Source organism: Peromyscus californicus, unplaced genomic scaffold (genome assembly GCF_007827085.1).
Source record: "Peromyscus californicus insignis strain IS unplaced genomic scaffold, ASM782708v3 Scaffold_14__1_contigs__length_90479793_seg_2, whole genome shotgun sequence".
In the NCBI taxonomy this organism is placed as follows: domain Eukaryota; kingdom Metazoa; phylum Chordata; class Mammalia; order Rodentia; family Cricetidae; genus Peromyscus; species Peromyscus californicus.
This window is the reverse complement of record NW_026294436.1, coordinates 46,561,751-46,585,523: the sequence shown is the minus strand read 5'-3', so window position 1 is coordinate 46,585,523 and position 23,773 is coordinate 46,561,751. Positions and strand designations below refer to the sequence as shown.

The 23,773-nt window shown below is 42.1% G+C and overlaps 2 protein-coding genes across 3 annotated transcripts in view; one reads left to right on the top strand and one right to left on the bottom strand.

The window, feature by feature from the left end:
• Ankrd45 (ankyrin repeat domain 45) overlaps nucleotides 1–5,683 on the bottom strand; it is a 32,711-nt gene extending 27,028 nt beyond the window's left edge. Inside the window, exon 1 of one of the 2 annotated variants that reach the window (XM_052737369.1) lies at nucleotides 5,556–5,683. The gene's annotated coding sequence lies outside the window, so the exon portion shown is untranslated. Of the gene's footprint in view, nucleotides 1–3,471; nucleotides 3,534–5,555 lie in introns of those variants that run through there. The other variant, XM_052737370.1, reaches the window with a different exon arrangement.
• Nucleotides 5,684–16,411: 10,728 nt separating this feature from the next.
• Nucleotides 16,412–23,773, top strand: part of Klhl20 (kelch like family member 20) — a 49,148-nt gene continuing 41,786 nt past the window's right edge. Inside the window, exons 1-2 of the mRNA XM_052737368.1 lie at nucleotides 16,412–16,543; nucleotides 17,426–17,489. Coding sequence (XP_052593328.1) covers nucleotides 17,467–17,489 — 23 coding nt within the window. The 5' untranslated portion in view covers nucleotides 16,412–16,543; nucleotides 17,426–17,466. The remainder of the gene's footprint in view (nucleotides 16,544–17,425; nucleotides 17,490–23,773) is intronic.

Sequence of the window (23,773 nt, the reverse complement as noted above, 5' to 3'; positions counted from 1 at the left end):
CAGCATTATTTATAATAGCTAGAACCTGGAAACAACCTAGATGACCCTCAACTAAAGAATGGATAAAGAAAATGTGGTACATTTACACAATGGAGTATTACTCAGCAGTTAAAAAAAAATGACATCATGAAATTTTCAGGCAAATGGATGGAACTAGAAAAAAATCATCCTGAGTTAGGTAACCCAGATCCAGAAAGACAAACATGGGGTGTATTCACTCATAAGTCAATATTAGATGTAAAGCAAGGGCTAACCAGGCTACAATCCACAACCCCAGAGAAGTCAGGTAACAAGGAGGACCCTGAGAGGGACTCATGGATCATCCTGGGAAGGGGAAATAGATGAGATCTCCCAGGTAAACTGGGGGGGGGGGGTAGAGGGGGCAATGGGAACATGAGGGATTGGGATGGCTGAGTTGGGGGAGGGATGGAGAGGGAGAGCAATGAAAGAGATATCTAGATAGAGGGGGCCATTATGGGGTTAGGGAGAAACCTGGTACCAGGAAAACTCCCAGGAATTCACAAGGATGACCCCAGCTAAGACTCCTAGCAATAGTGAAGAGAGTGCTTGGACTGGCCTTCTCCTGTGATCAGATTGGTGACTGCCCTAATTATCATCATAGAATCTTCTCCCATAACTGATGGAAGCTGATGCAGAGATCAACAGCCAATCACTTGTCCAGACTCCTGTAGTTCAGTTGAAGAGAGGGACGAGGGATTATATAAGCAAGGGGGGGTCAAGATCATGATGGCAAAACCCACAGAAACAGCTGACCCAAGCTCATGGGAGCTCACGGACTCTAGACTGACAACTAGAGAGCCTGCATGGGACCAACCTATGCCCTCTGCATATGGGTGACAGTTGTGCAGTTTGGTCTATTTGTGGGGCCCCTGGCAGTAGGACCAGAATCTGTCCCTGGTGCATGAGCTGGCTTTTTGGAACCTACTCCCTATGGTGGGATGCCTCACTCAGTCTTGATGAGGGAGGGGGGCTTGATCCTGTCTCAACTTGAAATGCCATGCCTTGTTGACTCCCATGGGAGGCCTTACCCTTTCAGAGGAGTGGATGAGGGTAGGGGGTAGAAAGGAGGTTGGGGGAGGGAACAGGAGGAGAGGAGAGAGGTTGGATGTAGTTGGTATGTAAAATAAATTAAAATTTTTAAATAAAAAATACTTAGCTACTTTAGCTATTCAATCAATAAAATCTATAATGAGTAAACATGTGGCCTCTGTATATATAAATATATAATGTAAACAGTATAGTCAATAGGAACAGACAAGAGATCAAAGACAACTAAATTCAATAGGAAAGACTCAAAAAATTGTTAAAGAAATTTATCTGTCTAAAAAATGAATATAGTTGGATCATTGGAGTCAAATTATGAAGACTTCAAAAATTAGGCACTAGCTGTTAAACAGAATCCATTCAAACAGAATTTATTCGCTTATTATTTACTGAAAATTTATCAGTGTTATTTAAATGTTTATATAAATTACATAAATTAAAAACACATATTTGTTTTGTTTTGTTTTGTTTTGAGATTGAGTCTTGCTATGTAGCCCTGGATGGCCTGAAACTTGCTGTGTAGACCAGACTGGCCTGGAATTTGCAGTGACCCTCCTCCCTCCAAATCTCTAGCACTGGGATTACAGGTGTGAGCTACTATGCCCAGCTTAAAACCAACAAGTTTATCTTCTTCCCTCAACAATCTCCTGTACACACAGGAGAAAATATGACAGGAACAAAATGTATGTTATAAAAAGTGACAAGTGGTAAGTGCCATAACAGGCAAAATTCTATGGGACTTCGGAAAGGACAAAATTAATTAGTCAATTAAGGAAGTCTTAACAGGACTCACTCTCATGGAATGTATATCAAACTGGGAATGACTCAGGGAAGAGTACCATGGTCCCCCATTCACACCAAATGTTATGACATCACACCAAACATTATGACATCACTATGTACTCAAAACAGCAAAATCCTTAAGGGGAAAATCATGTCCAGGAACAGGAGAGAGGACTCAACAGTCAGGAGTGCTTTCTGCTATTGCAGAGGCCCCACGTTTGGTTCCCAGCACCCACATGACAGCTCACAAACACCTATAACTCCAGTTCAGGGGATCCAAAACATTCTTCTGGCTGCTTTGGGCTGCTGCAAATACCTAGTATATGTAGGCTCACATACACATGTAAATAAAAATAACTTTATTTTTTAAAATGAAAAATGAAAGATAGCAGTTGAGTAGAATGAGTTACAGCAGTGTCCCATGTGACAAGATGCTTCTGCTCTGGCTCACAGTATCCCACCTTGCTTCCAGATAGCCATGCCTTTGTGAATTCCATCACCTTTCAGCATGGGCTGCACAGAGCTGCAAATGAAGAGACACAGCAGCAAGAATGGTATGCTAGTGGTATGATGGATTCCAATAGACTGTGGCTTATATTTTCTTCCTGGCTCTCCTCACCCAGTGGAGAGAGCCACCTTTCAAGAAAGCGAGGGAAAACTCTGACGACGGCTGGCAAGAAGAGAGAGGTCCTTAGCCAAGAAGCCTATGAGGAGTTTAATTCTGCCAAAACATTTAATGCAATTGAAAGCAGTCCTGTCTTAGGTGAGCCTTGCCTGGCCTGAAGCCTCCTGAGAGACAGTGAAGTAGAGTATCCAGTTAAACTGTACCCAGATTCCTGACACACAGAGACTATGAGATAATCTGTGTCTGTGTGCTGTTTTAAAGATGCCAAGCTTGGCTAAATAACTAGGACTACATCAACGTGTATGACTCAGCACTATTTTGTTGAGAAAGCAAATTGAATGGCACATATAGACCAGGGAGTATCTTTGTTAAGTTAAAAGCGATTAAAGTAACTTTTTAAGCATGCAAGTAGATGCAATTACATTCAGTGGTGGTTTGAATGAGAATGCCCCTCCCGCCCCCCACCCCACAGGCTCATATATTTGAATACTTGTTGCTGTTTGGGAAGGATCAAGGCATGTGGCCTTATTGGAGGAGGTGTGTCACTGAGACTTGGAGCTTTCAAAAGCCCATGACATTCCCCATTAGCTTTCTCTGATTCACTTTAGTTTGACAAAATGTGAGCTCTCAGCTACTGCTCCAAGGTCATGCCTACCTGCCTGCTGCAAAGCTCCATGCCATAATAGTCATGGACTCTGACCCTCTGAAACTGTAAGCCCCACATGAGACATTCATTTTATAAGCTGCCTTGGACATCACAGCAATAGAGAAGTAACTAAGAAATACACTTTTTAAAACAAGACCAAGCCGGCATGGTAGACCACACCTGTAATCCCAAGGGTTTGAGAAGGTGGGCATGAGGATTGCAAGGCTAATCTGGGTTAGACAACAGACTTTTATTTTTGCAAATAAAATATTTGCAAAACAGATAGAGACCCATAGGCCATAGCTTTCTGAGCCTATTCTTGAGACAAAACAAATATATTTTCTTTACTCACATGCAACATGAAATACAAGCTTCAATACTATACAGGCACAGAGAGGGGAGAGGAGCCTGGACCTGTGAAGGCAGAATGTCACCGTTTTAATATTCTTTATTTTTATGTATCAAAAAGAAAAGGAGGAGGAGGAAGGAGAGGAGAGAGGAGAAGGGAGAGGAGAGAGAAAATAAAAGAAAAGCCAGATTGATCACAATGTTCAAGATGTTCACCAAAAAGTACTGGGCAATAAAGAATGAACAAGACTGTGTCACTGAGAACCCAAGAAAACATACCAGAGCAAAGCCCACAAAGCCTTGTTAGAAATAAACAAATTGACCAGCTTAGTGAAAACCATTGACAATGAGCATGTGGTATATGCATAAAGACAGGCTAAGACTGCAGCAAAAAGTCTAAAGTTGATTCTGTAGGCAACTGGCAGGTGGCTGGTGAAGGCGTCAGTGCTGGGAACTAAGTATATTTCCATAAAATTGATCTGACAAGCCTAGGTACACATTCGACAAATCAGAGAGGAGAAGCAAAAAAGAATGGCCAATTGCACCGTTACTGCCGAAGTTCAAACTAATGAGAGGAAGGGGGCTCTAACTAGTCCCTCATGGAAGTCAGTGCCCCCTGAGTTTCTTCCGGTACAAGGTTCCCTCCGATCATGGCGCTTATGGATATGGGCAAGAAACAAGAAAAATAAATGAGGCCATTTTAGATTGTGACACGGTAGTAAGCATGATGAAGAACTGGGAAAGACCAGGGAAGGAAGGAGGAGGGAGAACATTAAAAACAGGAGGGTTAAGGAGAAGAGACTGACGCAGGACTGCAGAGGGGACCAGTAATGACAGCCTCAGGAAGATGGTACATTGCAAAGCAGGGATCAAGGGCCAGATGGCACATTTTGGGGCGTGTGTGGGCTACTGTTTGTGTATCACATGGTTACTCCCTTTGTAGCAAGGGAGTAATCACAGGCATCACACAAATAATTGGGTAAGGCTGTGGCTGAATATTTGCAAAATGGATATCGGCCCACTGGGCATAGCTTTCAGATCCCACTCTTAAGGAGACAAAACTAATTATGTCTTCTATGCCCACATACATAATGATATGAAACACAAGCTTAGGCATAGAGGCGGGGGAGGAGACTGGGCCTATGAAGGCAGGATGTCACTGATTTAATCCTTTTTGTTTAATTGAATTTTCTAGAATGAGGATATAACCTGCTCTGACTTACTAAATGGTTATGAGAGGTCTAGAAACTTCTCGACTACACGGCGGGAACATTTAGAGGCTGCAAAGTACTAAAAATAGAAAATTACACAAGTCTGGTTGCCAACCCACAGTCTAATCAGCAACCTTGGAGATAAAAGACGGGAGGGCTGTAGGCTGAGTTTATTCTAACTGTAAAGAGGACGAACAGCCATAACAGACTGGGAGTAGAAGGTTCCAGAAGGACTTTCCTGGAGCCCTTCAGTAACAGGGTGGAAGGAGGCTTAATGGTGCTGAAACGGGAATCCTATAAACAAAGGGCAGGGAGGCAGATGAGGCTGCCCAACGTTGTAGTGGAGTCGACCTCGATGGCTCTTTTAGCCAACTGAATTCTTTCTTCAAAAAGGAAAGTTATTATTATTACTATTATTATTATTATTATTATTATTATTATTATTATTATTATTATTATTATTATTAAATGTCTCTTAAGGATTTTAAAGTCCCAGCTCACAGAGGAGCCGGATCCTCACCGCGCAAAGTCAGCTCTGAGCACCTAGAAATTCAACCAAGAGTGAAGGCCTGGGGATCCACACACGGAATGCCAGCCTTGCTGCGATAACCAGGTCACGTGGAAAGAGCACAGTGGTTCCCTGAGGGGCTTAAGAGTTCTCCCTTCCGCCCTTCTGCGCTGCCCTTCCGCAGCGGCGGGATGCTCAAAGCCTGGGCAAGATGCACAAAGCCCATGGGAGACACGGGCTGAGGACGCCTTGGTTGACGCCCACCCGGGCCGCCCCTACCCCAGCATCCCGGAGGGATGATGTGGGTCTATCCTGCCCCATCGCCCCCGATCGCCCACCCAGGACCTCAGCGCCTGGACTCCTACTCACCTCTCCCAGGGCCCAGGCTTCCGCGGTTACCATGACGACGGCGCACTTCGCGCAGCCGCGCCTCACCCAGCGCCTAGGTTCCAGCTGTGCAGGAAGGTCAGGGATGCAAAGGCACAGGACGCTAGAGCAGAGAAGCTTTGAGGAATTCTCCTGAGTAATGAAAATCTGTGTTTCAATGGTGGCGTGCCGGTGTTTTATTTTGTAAAAATTTTCTGTAATAGGTCTGTTATTTAACAAGTTTAAAACTATAATAGAAAATGAAGTGTGCATGTTCATTGATGGCTCGTTTTGGTCTCCTAGTTTACCTTTAAATGGATTTCTTTCTGAAAATATGAGAATGAATCCTGTTTTTAAAATGCAACTAAACACCTTGCTTAATTTCCTAGTTATTTGGGGAATTTATATAGTTAAAGTTCATGTCACCTTGACTGTTTCCTGCTAACTCACAAATGTCAACTAGGTAGGAGCAGAAGGAACTTGGAAGTTAGATGTGTTAGATTCTTTTTATTCAGAAATTTAAAATCCAAAACAGCTCTGGGGGTGGGGACAGTCAGGGGAAAGCTGGAGAAAAACCAGCAGAGAGGTTGCCACCTTACTGGTTAAGCAGTACATGTGTTCACGTGGTTTGGCAGAAAGAAAACCAGGAAGTCCTTGTCTGAAGTCAAATGTGAAGGGAACTATCATTTCTTTTCTACAATGAAATCATTAAAGAGGAGGTGATATTCCAGAAGGGCTCAGCATTTGAGCTCAAGAATACCTGTTTAAAAAACAATGTTTGAAGGCTGGAAAAATGGCTTAGTGGTTAAGAGCACAAATTCTTGCAGTTCGATTCTAGTATCCATGCGAGGCAGCTTACACTGTCCTAGAACTCCAGTTATAGGGAGCTGACACTCCTCTGATCTCCTTAGGCAAATATGCATGCACATACACAAAGTACATTATAGATAGATAGATAGATAGATAGATAGATAGATAGATAGATAGATGATAGAAAGATAGATAGATAGATAGATAGATAGATAGATAGATAGATAGATAGATAGATAGTGTAGAGAGTGTCTTCAATCCTAGCACTCAGAAGGCAGAGGCAGGCAGATCTCTGTGTGTTCAAGGCCAGTCTGGTCTACAAAGCAAGTTTCAGGACATCTAAGGCTGTTACACAGAGAAACCCTGCCTCAAAAATAAATAAATAAATAAATAAATAAATAAATAAATAAATAAATAAATAAATAAATAACATGATGTTCAATTAATTTAATCATGTCTTTTTTATTTTCTTGTTTTTACATCCTAGCCAAAGCTTTCCCTCACTCCTCTCTTTCAGGTCCCCCTTCCCCATTTCCCCCACCATCCACTCCTCCTCCACTGTTTCTCTTCAGATACAGGTGAGCCTCCCATGAATGTCAGCCACGGTGTATCAAGCTGCAGTGAGACCTGGCACCCCCTCCTCTACCAAGATTGGTGAGGCAATCCAGCAGGAGAAATCATTGGTCCCAAAAGCAGGCAACAGAGTCAGAGATCCTGCTCTCACTGCTAAGAATCCCACAAGAAAACCAAGCTACACAACTGTAATATATATGCAGAGGGCCTAGGTCAGTCCCATGCAGGCTCTCTGTTGGTTCCGTCTCTGTGAGCCCCTATGAGCCCAAGTTAGTTGGTTTTGTGGATTTTCTTGTGGTGCCCTTGACACCACTGGGTACTACAATCCTTCCTCCTCCCTCTTTCAAAGGATTCCCTGAGCTCTGCCTGATGTTTGGCAGAGTGGATCTCTGCATCTATTTCCATCAGTTGCTGGGTAAAGCCTCTCTGATGACAGTTGGGCTAGGCACCAATCTGTAAGTATAGCAGAATATCTTTAGGAATCATTTCATTGACTTTTCTTTCTTTCTCTCCTTTCTTTCTTTCTCTCCTTTCTTTCTTTTCTTCTTCTTCTTCTTCTTCTTCTTCTTCTTCTTCTTCTTCTTCTTCTTCTTCTTCTTCTTCTTCTTCTTCTTCTTCTTTTCTCCTCCTCCTTCTTCTTCTTTTGGTCATTCTTGTTTAGTTCTATCCTAGGTCTCTGGGGTATCCCACCTCTTGGTCCTGGCTCTCAAGGTATGGGTCTCCAACTGTGCCAGTCATCAGTTGGCCACTCCCACAACTTCTGTGCCATCTTTACCCCAGCACATCTTGTAGGCAGAACAATTGTAAGTCAAAGGGTTTGTGTGTGGCTGGGTTGATGTCCCAGACCCTCCACTGGAAGTCTTGCCTGGTTACAGAAAATGGCTGGTTCAGGCTCCATATCCTCTATTGCTAGAAGTCTTAGCTAGGGTCCCACTCATATATTCATGGGAGTTTCCATTGCTCTAAGTTTATAGCTCATCCCAGAGATGCCCCCAGATTTCAGTTGTCTTTCCCAGTAGTCTCTCCCTCTCCCCTCTCCCCTTCATCCCTCTGTTCCTATTCCTATTTCCACTTCCAGGTCCCTCCATCCATCCACTGGCAATGCCCATTCTATTTCCCCTTCATGGTGAGATTCATGCACCACCACCACCACCCTGTCAAGCCCTCCTTGTTACTTAGCTTCTCTGGATCTGTGAGTTGTAACATGATTCTCTTTTACTTTATGGCTAATATTCACTTATGAGTGAATACATACCATGTTTGTCTTTCAGGGTCTGGGTTACCTCACTCAGGATGATCTTTTCTAGTTCTACCCATTTGCCAGCAAATTTCCTGACATCATTGTATTACTCATTAGCTGAGTAATACACCATTGTATAAATGTACCACATTTTCTTTATCCATTCTTCGGTTGAGGGACATTCAGGTTGTTTCCAGTTTCTGGCTGTTATGAATAAAGCTGCTATGAACATAGTTGTGCAAGTGTCCTCGTGTTATGGTGAAGTGTCCTTTGGGTATATGTCCAGAAATGGTATAATTGGGTCTTGAGGTAGACCAATTGCTCATTTTCTGAGAAACAGCCATATTGGCATCTCTGTGAGTTCGAGGCCAGCCTGGTCTACAGAGCAAGTTCCAGGACAGCTAGGGCTGTTACACAGAGAAACCCTGCCTGGAAAAAACAAAATAAATAAATAGGTATGATACTCAATATAGATTTAATCATGTCTTAATAAAATAAAATAAAAATGAATGCCTTCAGAGCGTAGTAGTGCAGAACTTTATTCCCAGCACTCAGGAAGCAGAGGAGACACAGATCTTTGTGAGTTTTAGGCCAGCCAGGGCTACATAGTGATATATTGTCTCAAAAACAAACAGAATAAAATAAAAATAAAAATGAATGTATGACTTGAGACTCAAGCAAAATATCAACCACTATGGAGCTGAAGCTTAAATGTTAAGATTTTTTTTATTCAATGAAGTTGTAGCAGTCAGAATTTTAGATGTTGATATTATAGACAGGGACACAAGCCAGATGCTCTATAAGCTGCAGGCTTCCTCCTGCATTCACCACACAATGGGGTTCTCTGTTGAAGTCTATTTCCTACAGAAGCTGGGGGTGAGAAGCCAGATATACCTTAGGTATTCACACATCATTTTAATAGTTTCTTCCTTCACTGTAGTCTTTTTCTGAGGAAGGCCTGTTTGTTTTTAACATCTGAATAGGAGATGACATAATACATAATTGCAGGCAATGGTATTTTTAATTAATTTTCGGAGGCTACAAAGAACTTGCAAACAGGAATGTTTTCTGAAAGCTTTAAATGGGATTAAGTCAAAGTCAGAATTTCCACTGTTGCCGTTTGTTTCCCTTCATGGTTTTTTTGCACATTTACTGGAGCAGGGGGCTCCCTCCTGCCAGAGTCTTTGTGTGGAGGTCCCAGGGCAGCCTGCAGAGCAGGTTCTCTAGTTCCCCGAGGCTGGTTCCACGGGTCAAACTCAGGTCATCAGGTTGTGCAGCAAGTGCCTTTTTACCGCTGAGTCACCTGGCTGGCCCTGGTTTAGGTTGTTTGAAATAGGCTCCTGCTATGAAGTCCAGACTGTGCCTAGAACTTCCCAGGTAACCTAGGCTGGCCTCAGAATGGCAGTAATCTTGTTCTTAGCTCCTGGGATTGCAGATGGACAGTTGGCTCGAAATAGGTTTGTGGGGTTTTTTGTTGTTTTGTTTTGTTTTAGTTTTGGTTTTTGTTTTTTTTTTGTTTTTATTTTTATTTTTTTTGTATTTTGGTTTTTCAAAACAGGGTTTCTTTGTGTCACTCCGGCTGTCCTGGAACTCTCTCTGTAGACCAGGCTAGCCTCAAACTCATAGAGAACCGCCTGCCTCTGCCTCCCCAGTGCTGGGGTTAAAAGTGTGCTCCACCACTGCCTAGCTAAATAGATTTTTTTAAGATTTATTTTTATTTTTAACTACGTGTATTTGTGTATCTGGGTAGGGGTATATGCATGTGAGTACAGATGCCATTGGAGACAAGAAGAGGGTGTCAGATCTCCTGGAGCTGGAGTTACCGGCAGCTGTGAGCAGCCTGACATAGATAGGTGCTGGAGGCAGAGCTCGGATCCTCTGTCAGAGCAGTATATGCTGAGCAATCTCTGCAGCCCCAGCTTCTTAAAGATTGTTTTTTTGTTTTTGTTTTTGTTTTTTGGTTTGTTTGGGGTTTTTTTTTGTTTTTTGTTTTTTGTTGTTGTTGGTTTTTTTTGGTTTCTCGAGACAGGGTTTCTCTGTGTAGCTTTGTGCCTTTCCTGGAACTCACTTGGTAGCCCAGGCTGACCTCAAATTCACAGAGATCCACCTGGCTCTGCCTCCCGAGTGCTGGGATTAAAGGTGTGCGCCACCACCACCCGGTTTAAAGATTGTTTTAATGCTCTGAATGCTAGTGCTATATAGGAGGCCAGAAACTCAATAGATTTGAGAGACATAAAGCAGCTAGATCCTGTTCTCTGATTGAGCTCATGTCAGTAACAACTTGTGGTGCATTTAGGCAGATAGGGTTAGAAATGAATTTATGAAGGAGATTCGAGGTTCAAGTATGGCCCAGGTACAGCAGACTCTCCTTGTTACGGCTCAGATGTAGTATTACCCTAGGAGCTCGAGTGTTAAAAACTTGGTCCTCAGCTGGTGGAACCAGTCATTTAAAAGTGACTGATTATGCCTGGTGGGGGTAGTACGTGCCTTTGATCCCAGCACTTGGAAAGCAGAAGCAAGCAGATCTTCGTGAGTTCAAGACCAGCCTGGTCTACAGAGTGAGTTCCAGGACAGGCTCCAAAGCTACACAGAGAAACCCTGTCTCGAAACCTGCCCCCCCCCAAAAAAACAACAACAACAACAACAACAAAAAAAACTGATTACTAGAGATCTGACCCTCAGTGGACTCGTAATCTGATGGCTTTAATGGAGGTGTTGGAAATTAGGAAGTGGGGTATAGATGAGGAAGTAGGTCACTTGTGGGGGTCACCCTGGCAGGGTTTACACTGTTCACAGCCTCTTCCTGTCTGTCTCTCTGCTTCTTAACCGCCAATAGATGCGCAACCTCCTCCGCCACACTGCTATCATAATCTGCTCTTGCTCGGGACCAGATAAACAGAACAAGACAGACACTGAATCCTCAAAAACCAGGAGCCAAAATTACCTTTTCTCCCTTAAGTGGATCTTAGGTATTTTGACACAGTGATGGAAAGTCTGAATAAAACAGTCACAGTTTCCTCTATCCTCTAGCCGCATTTTTCCACGCTTGACATGAGAATGCCACATTGGAAGGCTCCCTCACCCCAGGCTCCAAAACAATGAGACTAATTGAGCATGGAAGTGTTTGTTTTCACAATATACATGAAGAGTATTAATAGGTCTCTCTCTTTTCTTATTTTATAGTGCGCAGTCCCCATTCTATGGCTACCCCACAGTTAGTTTCATCAGCCCCCTATTGAGAGGCTTTGAATTTGTTTGCAATTGTTCCTATCCCTAACAGTCCTACAGTGAACAACCTTGCACCTAACCTTTCATTCTCACTTCCTTCCCACATTTACCTTTTCTTTCTGCAACTATTTCCTTGGGGTAGCAGAACTATGAGGTCAAAAAGAGATCCAAATGTAATTTTGCTAGAAGTTGCCAAATCTCTCTCCATGGAAATTCTACCATTTTTTCATAAACACACACACACACACACACACACACACACACACACACACACACACACACACACCAGCATAAATGAGCACTTCCCCGCAGTTATGTCAGCAAAGCAAGTTGCCCAATTCCGGATGCTTGCCTATTTGATAGGTGGCCCCAGGAAAGCTATAATCAGCTAATTTATCAGAAACAAGACTGACAGCCAGTGAGCAGAGGGGCCAGACAACTGGATGAGGCACTGAGACCATTTCCAAGTGAGTCGGGAGCCCAGGAGCTCACAGCTCAATGCCCAGAAACAAAGTGGGAGTCGCTAAAACAAACTGAACATTCACCACCGCTGTGCTTCTGTGGCCATAGGAGGATGCAGGCACCTGAGAGTCCTCTGGGCTTAGGCGTGGAATCTGGACATCCTGGCAGTAAAATAAGTGCCCTATCCACAAATTCAACTGAAGGAAATTTTGTTGGTCAATTTGATTCTAGTGAGCTAGAGACCATCACGCAGAAGATCTGTGTACACCTGATAGCAGATTCTTCTTGTCTGAGATTCTGCTTTGAGGGTCACTGGGAATTTAAGTGTGACTCCTTCCGTCTGGAGTTATCAGAGACCCATGGCATGAAGGATTTAGGTGTTCAGACAATTAAAGACAAAGGAACGTGCTGTCTTGGCTTCCTGCCTTCCTGGAGAACCTGGGAATGAGCCTGCTCTGTTCATGTCCAGAATTCCAATCGACAACATAAGAGAGGCTGACAGTGACCAGTACAATCATATACACTAGTCCCCTGTCTTGGGAGTAATCTAAGTTAAAAAATTAGACAAAAGCCTAATTTCCCTTAAAAATCATAGCATTTAAAAATTCACCCAAAGTGGAGAATTTAGGAATTCTGAATCTTTTGAAAGTATAGCCAATGCCAGTTCTGAAAAAGATACACAGCCTGGTCGTGCAATGTTTATGTCACTTTAAACACACATGAATGTGCACAGGATCCCTAAGTGCTCTCATGTGTGGGTGAGCACTTGTGTATACAGCATATAAGATCCTTTGGTTCAACTAGTGGGAATTCATGAAATTTAGATCAGCAGCTGTGGAGCCTGCATGGGACTGGACTAGGCCCTCTGCATGGCAAGACAGTTATGTAGCATGATCTGCTTAAGGGGCCCCCTGGCAGTAGGATCAGAATCCATCCCTGGTGCATGAGTAGGCTTTGTGGAGCCCACTTCTATGATGGGATACCTCCCACAGCCTTGAGGCAGGGGGAGGGGCTTGGAGCTGCCTCTACTAAATGTACCTCCTCATGGAAGGCCTTACCTTCTTGTAGGAGGGAATGGGGGGGGTTGGGAGGGGGAGACTGGAGAAGCAGGAGGAGGGAAGAGGGGGATCTTTAGTATGTAAAATGAATAAAAAATTTTTTCTTAAAAAAAAAGATCCTTTGATTTTTGGTTCTTGACACTCTCCATGTGCTTGATGTCAAGGGCTTCCTGGGCAGTTTGGACACTATCAATGTGCTTCAGTGGACTGCTCCTCTGTTTGCTAACCCTCTGATTTGGCCTCTCTGATACAAACGAAAACCAGACATGAAAGCTAGAGGCTACCACTACAGAGTCCCAGCTGAACTCAGGAGGAAGTCCAGGGGCTTTGTCTGCAAGAAGAGTTCAAAGCCATTTGTTTTCTGAAGGGCCTGCGTTTGCAGTATTTTCAGCAGCTGTGGGGACAAGGCCGAGCTTTTGAACAGGGTCCTATTTTTCCCCTCCCATCTGTTGGTAGAGGTTTGACAAAGGATAACCTAGTTGTCCAGGTAGGCTGAGGATTCTGTTTTGATGTGTGAGGAGGAAGTAGGGGCCTCTGCAACTATTTATCTTCTCAAACTGGAAGATTCCTATCAAGATGAATTATACTATAGACATAAAGTTGATGGGACAAGCCTTTCTTACTCTTTAGTTACTACCTGTACCTCTGACTTGATTGTTATATCAAGTCTCTATCTGCCTCCTACTTTGTTATACATACTCGTTTTGTTACTCTTGTTCCTCTAAAGAATCCTGGCTAATGCAGACTGCAGTATCATTGGCATTGCCACCCCTTGATTCTTGGACCCATGAATCCCGACTGGAGGAGAAACAGTACCAAATATTGGATGCTGACTTGGAGTATACACAGCCTTCTAGGGCATACTGCCCCCCAGTTCCACTCTCCAGGCTATTGTCATCTAGTTGTCACCGTGACTGTGTTTTTAAAAGGCCATTCCATTACTCTATCAAGCCAGTTGCTTCAGGATGGTGGAGTACCATGTAAGAACAGAGCATTCGATATGAGTGCACTGCTACACTTCTTTGTGAAATGAGTTCCTTGGTGAGAAGTGATTCTAGGTGGAATACTATGATGGTGGGTAAGGCACTCTATATGACCGTGGATGGTAGGTTTGGCAGCAGCATTGCATCCAGGAAAAGGAAACTCATACCCAGAACGAGTATCCATTCCAGTAACTTAGATCTTCATGCTTGTACCATGAGCTCTTTACCCACTGATCCATCTCCCCACTATCTAATCCTTTAAAAAAAAAGTCAGTTGTGGTCAATGGATGGACTCTAGCCAGCTCAAACATGACAACCATAGCTCTGGTAGGCCTTGCCCTTCTCCCCCATTCCTTCTGCCCTGCTAAAAACCATTAGATTACATCCCTAAAGCTAGCCACCAAGGTCCATGCCCTTATTTGGCCACTTCCTCCTCTTGAGGCTGACTACCAAGGTCCAGCTATCAAAGTATTAAAGTCCAGCAATCAAAAGTCCCTTTCGCTCACCTAATTAACATGCCCAATTAGAATTAAACACCTAATCCTAACATGGGGGTTTCCCCTTTTACCTTTATAAACCACCATTTTCTTTGGGCCACATCTGTCTCCTCTCTTTGCAGAGGCAGTCCTATGCCCCCCTCTGGAACAAATACCCCTGCCCCCTCTCCCTTGTTCCCTTCCCCTTCTCCTTCATCATCTGTCTCCTGTCTTTGTCTCTTATTCCCTGCTCTTTGAGCATCTGGGGCAAATAAATCTCCTTTGTGCTGAGAACTTGGTCTTGGGATGTCCTGAGATGATACTGGTCCCTTCTGTCAAGGAGGTGTTTCTCCACTCAAGAAATGCATCCATATTTTCTTACCCTGCCTGTACGTTTCCATTATTTATATTCCAAATACATTTTATTTTTGTAGGTTATAATGACCCAGCCTTAATATTGCCAATTTGAGGCCACTAAAGTTGCATTATAACCTGTTGTGCAACAGTTTCCTGCAAGATTGCAACATTCCATCCTGCAGGAAAGCTCCTTAAGCAGGAAGGTAAACATCTCAAAATAGCTTCAGGGAGTATCTGAAAGTGACCAGATTCACTAGGTCCCTTACTGCCAGAGGAAGGAAAAAAGTTGAGAGTCCTGCTCAGACAGAAGAAAGCTGAGCTGCAAAGAGTCTTCCGTGATCTGGGCTGCCAAAAAGGTTTAGACAAGCTAAGTTACAAAGGTTTTTATACCTCTCTTGTTATTGACATTTATAGCTATAAATAACTAAAATTATAATTCATATTTTGGAAGAATCAAAGGGTCACTTTGAAGATGCCTTTTGGGCAATTCACACAAAAGAAACCTTACTGCTTGCTGCACATGTAAAATGGCATTTCAATGGATCAGAGAAATGTACATCTAAACCACTTTATAGCTACCAGATTGGCAAAAACAAAATTAAAGTTGAAAGTGCCAATTATATAGACGAACAAGAACCCTTGAACCTCTCTGGAGGGAGACAGAATATAACTGTAGCTAGAACCATTGTACACAGCATCAAGTCCTAGCTCTAATCCTGACACCCTGTGCCTCCTTAAAAGGTGCTTCACAGGTGCCCTTGTCCTTTTGCAAGTTATAGAACGCTTTGATACAATCAGCAAAATATGAATGATGGTCATCAATCCTTCTTCAATATTGAAGACCAATCATCCTCCCACTACAAGTTTATTAATAAGAGGTATATTTCCTCTCAGAAACAACTGAACAGGGTCTGTAGAGTTCATGTAAAGATCAGTTAAAGAACATTTAGTTAAGTCTAGTATAGTTTTCAACAAATCAGCAACAGCCTGATATACTCAAAATTGTAACCCTCACCTTTTACCTATGCGGGGGTGGGGGGGGGGGGTTGGTTGCTTTCTAAATATATTGTGAAAAAAAATAAGATGGCCAATTATTGAGGAAATTTTTGGAACAAAATACAAAAAGCTTTTTTCCTCTTAGTACTAAAGTGAATTCACAAAAGAAGCATCTAAATTAAGGGAAAAGGACACCATCCAGAATCTTTGACTAAATTCCAGTATCTTGAAATTATGCTGTGGAAAAACTAGAGAGTAAGGTACTTGTGATTTGTCTGTGCATCCTCAGTCTTGAACATAGTAGGGGCCTGTTAGATACTCGTCAACTCCTTGTATGCATGTGGTAAGAAGTCAATCCACAATGGAGGGCACTGTATCCGGGGGGAAAAAAAAAAGGAACCCAGCTACAAGCAAATCAAAATTCCTAGGTTGCGGTAACTATTCCCACCTTTCTAGTGCCTTTGCTGTGAAACATGGCAGGGGGAGGGAAAGAAGGAGGAGGAAGCCTCCGTTTTTAAATACATCAATAAATTATTCGGACACACTAATGGCAGCAGTATTGGGAAACACTCAGCGAGAGGCGGAGCTACTTCCGGTACCAGGACGGAACCACTTTGCTCGAACATGTGCAGTTGGGCGGGAAGGATTTAGGAATAGGACCACTTCCTGCTTCTGGATAGGGGCGGGTGCGGAGAAAGGAAATCGCTGTGGGAGCCGCATCCTCCCTGCACTAGCGGCGCCAGAGGTGGAGGCAGAGAGGGCGGAGGAGGCAGAGAAGGGTGCCGCAGAGAAAAAAGTGTCAAAGCCAGTAAGTCAGAGCCGTAGAGCAGGGGATGGAGAGCAGAGCTCCAGGGCTCGCTGTGCAGATCTGTGATCTCAACTTGCCGAACTGCCCAGTGGGGTTAGGGCAGTGCTTTGTAGGTCGCCTGTCAGTCAGCGCCGAAAAGAGACTGTTGGGGCGCCTGGGTCAGGCCTTACGGGGCGCCAGACTGCGCTGCTTGCGGGCCGACCGAGGTGTTTGGAAGCCAGGGGAAGCCTGTGCTGTGCTTTTCTGGGGACGCTAGGGCTCCGCATCCTGGACAGCTTCACTTGGAATTCTGAGGGAATGGGCACTATGCCTCCCATTTTACCTTTGGAAGCCAGCGAGATCCTGATGGTGGACAGTATCCGACTAAGACAAGGGCTTGGGAGAGTGTTAGTCTGGAGCTATACTTTCCCTGCCCTTGTTCAAGCTGTCCGGGCTGGTCGGAAGCCGAGTTGTTTTCAAAAGCAAATGCCTCGGCCTGCTCCCTGTCACTTCAGAACAAGTTAACAACCTTCAGATCCAGTGTCACGACATGTTTCCTATCCGACTCATTAAATTAGTACTGCTGTGGTTATCGAGTGATTGCTCTGCAAATATACTTGAAGGCGAAGTTAAAAAAAAAAAAACACTCCAAGTGCATTTCGAAGAGACAAGACCGACTAGCTTTCATGACTACTTTCACACTTTCACTCACCCTCGCATATAATCAATCGACTTAGCATCCTTAGTTAATGATAGTCATCTTAAAGGCATTCCATTCCATTATGATTGTGCCTCTGCACAAAAATTATATTGGGATGTAAGATTCTTGATTACAGACGAAATGACTGAAATGATTATATCAGAAACAGTTTTTAGTAAGTTACTGCTTTTCTCTCGCTTAAGGTACGGCTTTAGAATACGGTGAAGGATACTTTTCATGGTGCATGGAAGGAAAGCCAATGCGCAGGTAAGCCATTTAAGAAGAAAAAAACGTTGATTTCACTGATTGAAGTTTAGTGGCTACTAACGGTACATCATTTAAGATTATTTTATTCACAAGCCTTACTAAATCCTGCTTGGAATTAATCATTCTTGTTTCAAGTAAACAAAACTAATAATGTCAGAAATTAGCAGCTTCTTTTGTTTTTTTTGTTGTTTGGTTTTGGTTGTTGTTGTTGTTGTTGTTGTTGTTGTTTTTTTAAACAAGAGCTTACCATGTAGTCCTGGCTGTCCTGGAATGTGCTATGTAGACCAAGCTAGTCTCAAACTCACAAAGATCCACCTGCCTCTGTCTCCCAAGTGCTGGAATTAAAAGTGTGGCCACCACACTCTGCAGCTTTTTTAATGAAATGTAGGAGTTAGATTTCTAAAAAGAGTTTGGATTTTTCAGTTCTACATACTTAAATCTGCCTTTTTGCATAGTAATTTTTGTTACAAATAACCATAAGTGTACTATGGTGCTTTATGTGCTTATTATAAATTTAATTCCCTGTATAATATAGACAATTCTGTTGTCAAATAAAAGTAGTATTTGAAAGACACTGTACTGCATCCCTAGTTATGGTTTGGTTATTTTACTGGTATTCAATAATATGTTTATTAAATGGCTGCATGAAAGGGAAGATTAAGGACTATAATAGATGTAGGAAAATAGAAGTGTCAGGAAACTGTGCACAATTATAGGTTCTCTTGTCTCTAGAATTTACTAATGCCTTTTCTCAATCCATCCTAATACAAATTACATTAGAATCTTTATTGAAACAAGTCAATTCTATTTATTCCTTGTTTAAACTCGTACTTGTTATCAAACTCTATTTTGTCCTATGTTACTTAACATCAAAGATAAACAACACAGAGACGCTTTAAGAGAAGAGAAATTACAGCATAAAGACGGGGCTTAGAGCTAGGAGAAGGGCTGGACATGACTGTGCAAACCCGTAAAGCCCGGCACCTTGCAGGCAGAGGGAGCAAGGTCACAGGGTCAAGTTCAAGTAAAAGCAGTGAAAGTATATGTCCTTTTCCAGATTTGCTGTTGATTTATCAGTTGGCTTTTCTTGCCCTGTTCACTTTACTGGTGTATCTACCCATGATATTTAGAACTAGTAAATGTTCACAAATTTTTTAAGATGTCCAAATGATAAGACATCTTAGAGGTAACACTTTCCATTATATATCTTACCGTACAGTAAGACTAGTATTAGATTGTAAAGTACTCAAAGAAACTAACTACACAATATTAAGTGCTTTACCGTTTCATTTTCTAGCATGATTACAAAGTCCTCTGATTTTGTCTCATCCTCAGTTGCCATAAATGTCGTATGTTAAGTAATTGCTAAAATAAGAACTTAATATTTTTAATTAAATTTTATTGAAAATTTTTTTATATAAATACAGTTGGATCATATTCTTTCCCTTCCCCCAGCTCCTCCCAGACCCTCCCCATTCCCTACCCGTGCAACTTCATGTTCTTTCTCTGTCTTAAAACACACACACACACACACACACACAACAACAACAACAACAACAATAACGAAGATATGGTGTGTGTTTGTTGTTGGCCAGCCACTTCTGAGCATGAGACCTACTCTGGAGTGTGGTTGATGTGCCCAGGGAAAACTGACTTTTCCTTTCTCAGCAACTGTCAGTTGCCAATAGCTTCTTGGTTAGGGGTGAGGTTTTGTGCCCAATTCCCCTACTCAGTGCTGGAATTTATAGAGGAAAGTCAGATTGTGGCAATGTTTTTAGTTTCTTAGTAATTTCTACATAAAATGTTCACTTGTGCACTCGGTCTGAGGAGCTCTTTTGCTTGCTTTATTTTTATTACATAATATTGTCTGTTATTCAAAATGATGTTGTCTAATTCTTATGCCATCAATTATTGAATTTTAACTCTTTATTATCATCACTTGGCCAGAGGCCAGCCTACCCACTATTCTTTGGTCTCACCTTTACTTAATGCTGCCTACATTAAGCTATGGTCACAATTCCCTAGCCTTTCCTTCTACAGAAACCTGTAAGGCAATGCTGGGTCTATACTCAGCTGCTGCTAAAGAAACTTTGAATAAAAGTAACTCTTTTTATTGTGATTATTTGGATACATGCTCCTTCACAGATTGTAAGTTCACCCATAGCACCTAATGCATACCACCATAATAGCCATAGCACCTAATGATTGCTAAATAATTGTCTGAATGAACAGCTCCTCCAGCTTTTCTCCTGGATGGGGGCAGGGTCTATGGACAAGAAAAGATTCAAAATTATCGTTAAAGGTATTCTTTTGTAGTTTTAACATTCTTTTTAATTGTATGTATTTATGCAGTAAGATGTGATAATTTAATACATGTATATAATGTGTATGATCAAATCAAAGCTATTAGTCTATTCATCTCCTAATGTGTTTTTTCATCCATTATGGAAAACACTATGAAAATTCTTAAAAACAAAACAAAAATAACACTAAAACTATCACTTGGCTAGCTATCCCATTACTATGCGCGTGTGTGTGTGTGTGTGTGCGTGTGTGTATATATATATATATATCTCCAAAGGAAATGACATCACTGTATTAGAGAGATTCCTGTCCTGTCATGTTTATTGCAGCACGTAGACATGGTATATAATCACCTGAAGTATCCATTGAATAGAGAAAGTATAATAGTAAACATAAACACACACACACACACACACACACACACACACACACACACACGCCCCATTATTTAGCCATTAAAAAAAAAAAAGAAAAGAAATTCTATCATTAACAGCAACCTAGATAGGAGTTTGTTACCATTATGTTAAGTGAAATTAGCCAGATATAAAAAGACAAAGCTGCATATTCTCAGGAGTAGAAACTAAGGTAAACTGATTTCAGATAAATAAAAAAATAGGATATTGACTAGGAAAAGCAGGAGAATGGGAAGTGTAAGAACACTGAATAATAGGTTCCCAAATAAGAAAAGTCAGTTATGATATTTTACAGCACAATAGGTTAAGATTTATAACAATTTATTATGTGTTTTATAAAAATCAGAAGAGAGGAATTCAAAGGTTCCCAGCACAAAGAAGTGATAAATATAAATACTTAAAGTATTATAATTCATAACTATACAGTTTTATAAAATGAACTGGCATTTTATTAGCAAAAGTTTTAATTATTGCACTAAGAATATTTATGTGTATATGGCACTACATTTAAAAGATACAATAGCATATTCAAAATTGGGCATAGCATGTGGGAAGGGGAGGCAGAAGGATCAGAAATTCAAGGTCATCCCCAGCGTAGGCTATACAACAAGATTTTATCTTAAAAAAACAAAAATGGTGACTAGTAAGTCTCCCAGGACAGATCCCAGGTCCCACTGTTCTTCTCCAAAGGCATAAACAGTTTCTTCTGCATTATTCTTTAAGCCTGTAATTCATGTACAAGCATATACAGAATATCTTCTCTTAAAAAAAATACTAGGGCTGGGATATTGGTTCAGTTGGTGGAATTCTTGCCTATCATGCTTAAAGCCCTGTTTGATCCCAAACACTGAATAAGCCAGGTTGAGTGGCATGTGATTGTAAAGGGACTCAACTATAAGCAAATTTGGAGCCAGCTTGGGCTATGAGCTGCTGCCTCAAAAGTCAAACAACAACAGCCACCCAAAAAAAGGAGAAGAAGAAGAACCCTGGACTTCTTTCCCTTTAGCTACAGAAGGACAAACAAAACAAAAATGGTGGAATTCAAGACTGTAACCATGAAATAGTTTGGCCTTTATCATTTTATCCCTTTAAGAGCCAATGAGCCGGGTGGCGCAAGCCAGGTGGTCGGTAGTGCACACCTTTAATCCCAGCACTGGGGGGGGGGGGCAGAGGCAGATGGATCTCTGTGAGTTCAAGGCCAGCCTGGGCTACAGAGCACGATCCAGGACAGGCACCAAAACTACACGGAGAAACCCTGTCTCGAAAATCCAAAAACAAAAAATAGAGCCAATGTACATTGACATACAGCTCAGACGCTTAAAAGGTTGCTGTCCAGCACTGGCTAGAGCTGAAGTTGGATTCTGAATAGTTCTGAAAGGAAGGATTTAGAAACACAAAACATTGATGTCAACATATCATGCACATTGTTCTGTATCTTTACCACTTCACAAACTAACTTGTGAGCCAGTGTGATGGCACATTCCTGTAATCCCTACACTCAGGAGCTGAGGCAAGAAGATCCTGAGTTTGAGGCTAGCCTGGGCTGTACAGCAAGACCCTGTTTCTATTTTTTTTAAGTGACCAATACATATAAACCTCTCCTATTCCTTTTTATAGTTACATAATATTCTGACATTTGTACATACCATACTTAAACAAGTTCTATAGTGAACATCCATGTAGGTGATTTTGCTCAAACGTGTAAGCATACTATGTGTTCCTTCCACTTTTACATTGGATCCCAGGATCAAACTCAAGTTTTTGGACTTCTACGGCAAGAACTTTTATCCATTGAACCACCTGGTTGCCCCAGAACTCTAGAGAAGGTAGATTAGGGACAGGCAAGATGGGCCAGGGGATAACAGTGCCTGCCTTGTTTGGTCCTCAGAACCTGAGTTTAGTACTCAGAACCCGCATAAAAGCTGAATGCTGTGACGCAAGTTTGTAATTGCAGCACGCCTGCTGTGAGATGGGAGGCAGGCAGGAGAATCTTCCGAAAGCTTAGACAGCAGAAATGAGAAACCCTTCCTCAAGGTAGAAGATGAAAACCCACTCCCAAAGTTGTCCTCTGACCTCCACGCATGCACTACAGCACCACTCAAACAGACACACACATGCACACACAAAAGTAAATTTTTTTAATTTAGAAAGAAGGGTGTTAGAACTGGAGATGTAGCTCAGTGTAGTGGCACAGCACTTGTCTGTATGTGTGAGGCCCTTGGTTCGGGAAGGTGTGCAAAGGGAAGTGAGCAGGGGATAATAAGGACACTGTAGTGAAAGAGAAATGTGAAAGGAAAAGTTTGTAGTGGAGGAGACAGTAAGACTTAAGTATCTGAGTTATATGCATGGTAAGTGTACCTTAAACTTAAGTGTGTAGCATATGAAGGAAGAAGGGCAAACAAACAAAAATTGTGGAAATCAAGACCATAACCAGGAAATAGTTTGGCCTTTATCATTTTATTACTTTAGGAACCAATGTACACTGACATGCAGATCAGATTTCTTTGGCCTGAGTTTTAGGCACATGGTAGATAGGCAAGAAAAAGGAGAAAATAGTAAAGAAATGATCATGGAAGAGTTCTGGTAGTTTAACTGAAAGATCACCTGGGGTAGATCTATGTTGAGGAGAATCCAACAACTCCAAAGATTTCAGCTTGAGAAGCTGAGTGCTGCCCTGATGGGATAAAATACATTTAAAAAATGAGTAGCTTTCATAAGCCTCCTGAGGTTCTCATATGTTTTAGTTTTGTGTCTAAGGAACCAAGTAGCAATGCCTGGTTTATAAATGGAGAGAAAGGAGATTTATGTTGGAACTTAATAAATCATGAGTCAACCAATATGCAGAAGGTTCTTCAAGCTATGGGTATGTATGAGAGAATAGATAGGAATAACACCAAGGACAGAACCCTAGGGATACCAGGAGTGCTTAAGTGGGACTTAAAAGGAAGACACGTAAACATTCTAAAACAAATAAGGCTTTAGCTGCAATTTCCTGTTTGTTCTAGCTAGTCTGAAATGCATGCTTAAAAATAGTAGCAGATAGATCTGCTTGATTTGACTGTCCCCAGCGTGGCATGTATGTGCTGTTTGATGCCTTGCTCACAAACACCTCTTCTTCCTTCCTGGGACACAAGAAAATTGAATACTGTGCTTCATTTCATTTGGAGATTGCTGTTACCCAACTTTCTTCTAATGAAGTGTTAGACAAGGTGTTGGGGAGTACTCTAGAGCTGTCTTCTGCTTCCTGACTTACAAAGAGGGCTACTTGCCTTTCCTTCTTTTTTTTTTTTTCCTTTATCACTGGGGTGGAATTTATACTTTTATCCAGTAAACAGTGATAAGATAGATGTCTCAGAGTTAAAACATCCACAGCCTATTTTTAATTTAAAAAACAAGTTGGGGTTGGAGAGTAGGCTCAGCAGTTACAAGTACATATCTTTCTTGTAGAGGACCCAAGCTTGGTGCCCAGCACCCATATCAGGCTGCTCACAACCACCTGTAACTCCAGCTCCAAGGGAATCTGATGCCCATGGCCTTACAGGCACCCACACTAGTGTGCACACACAC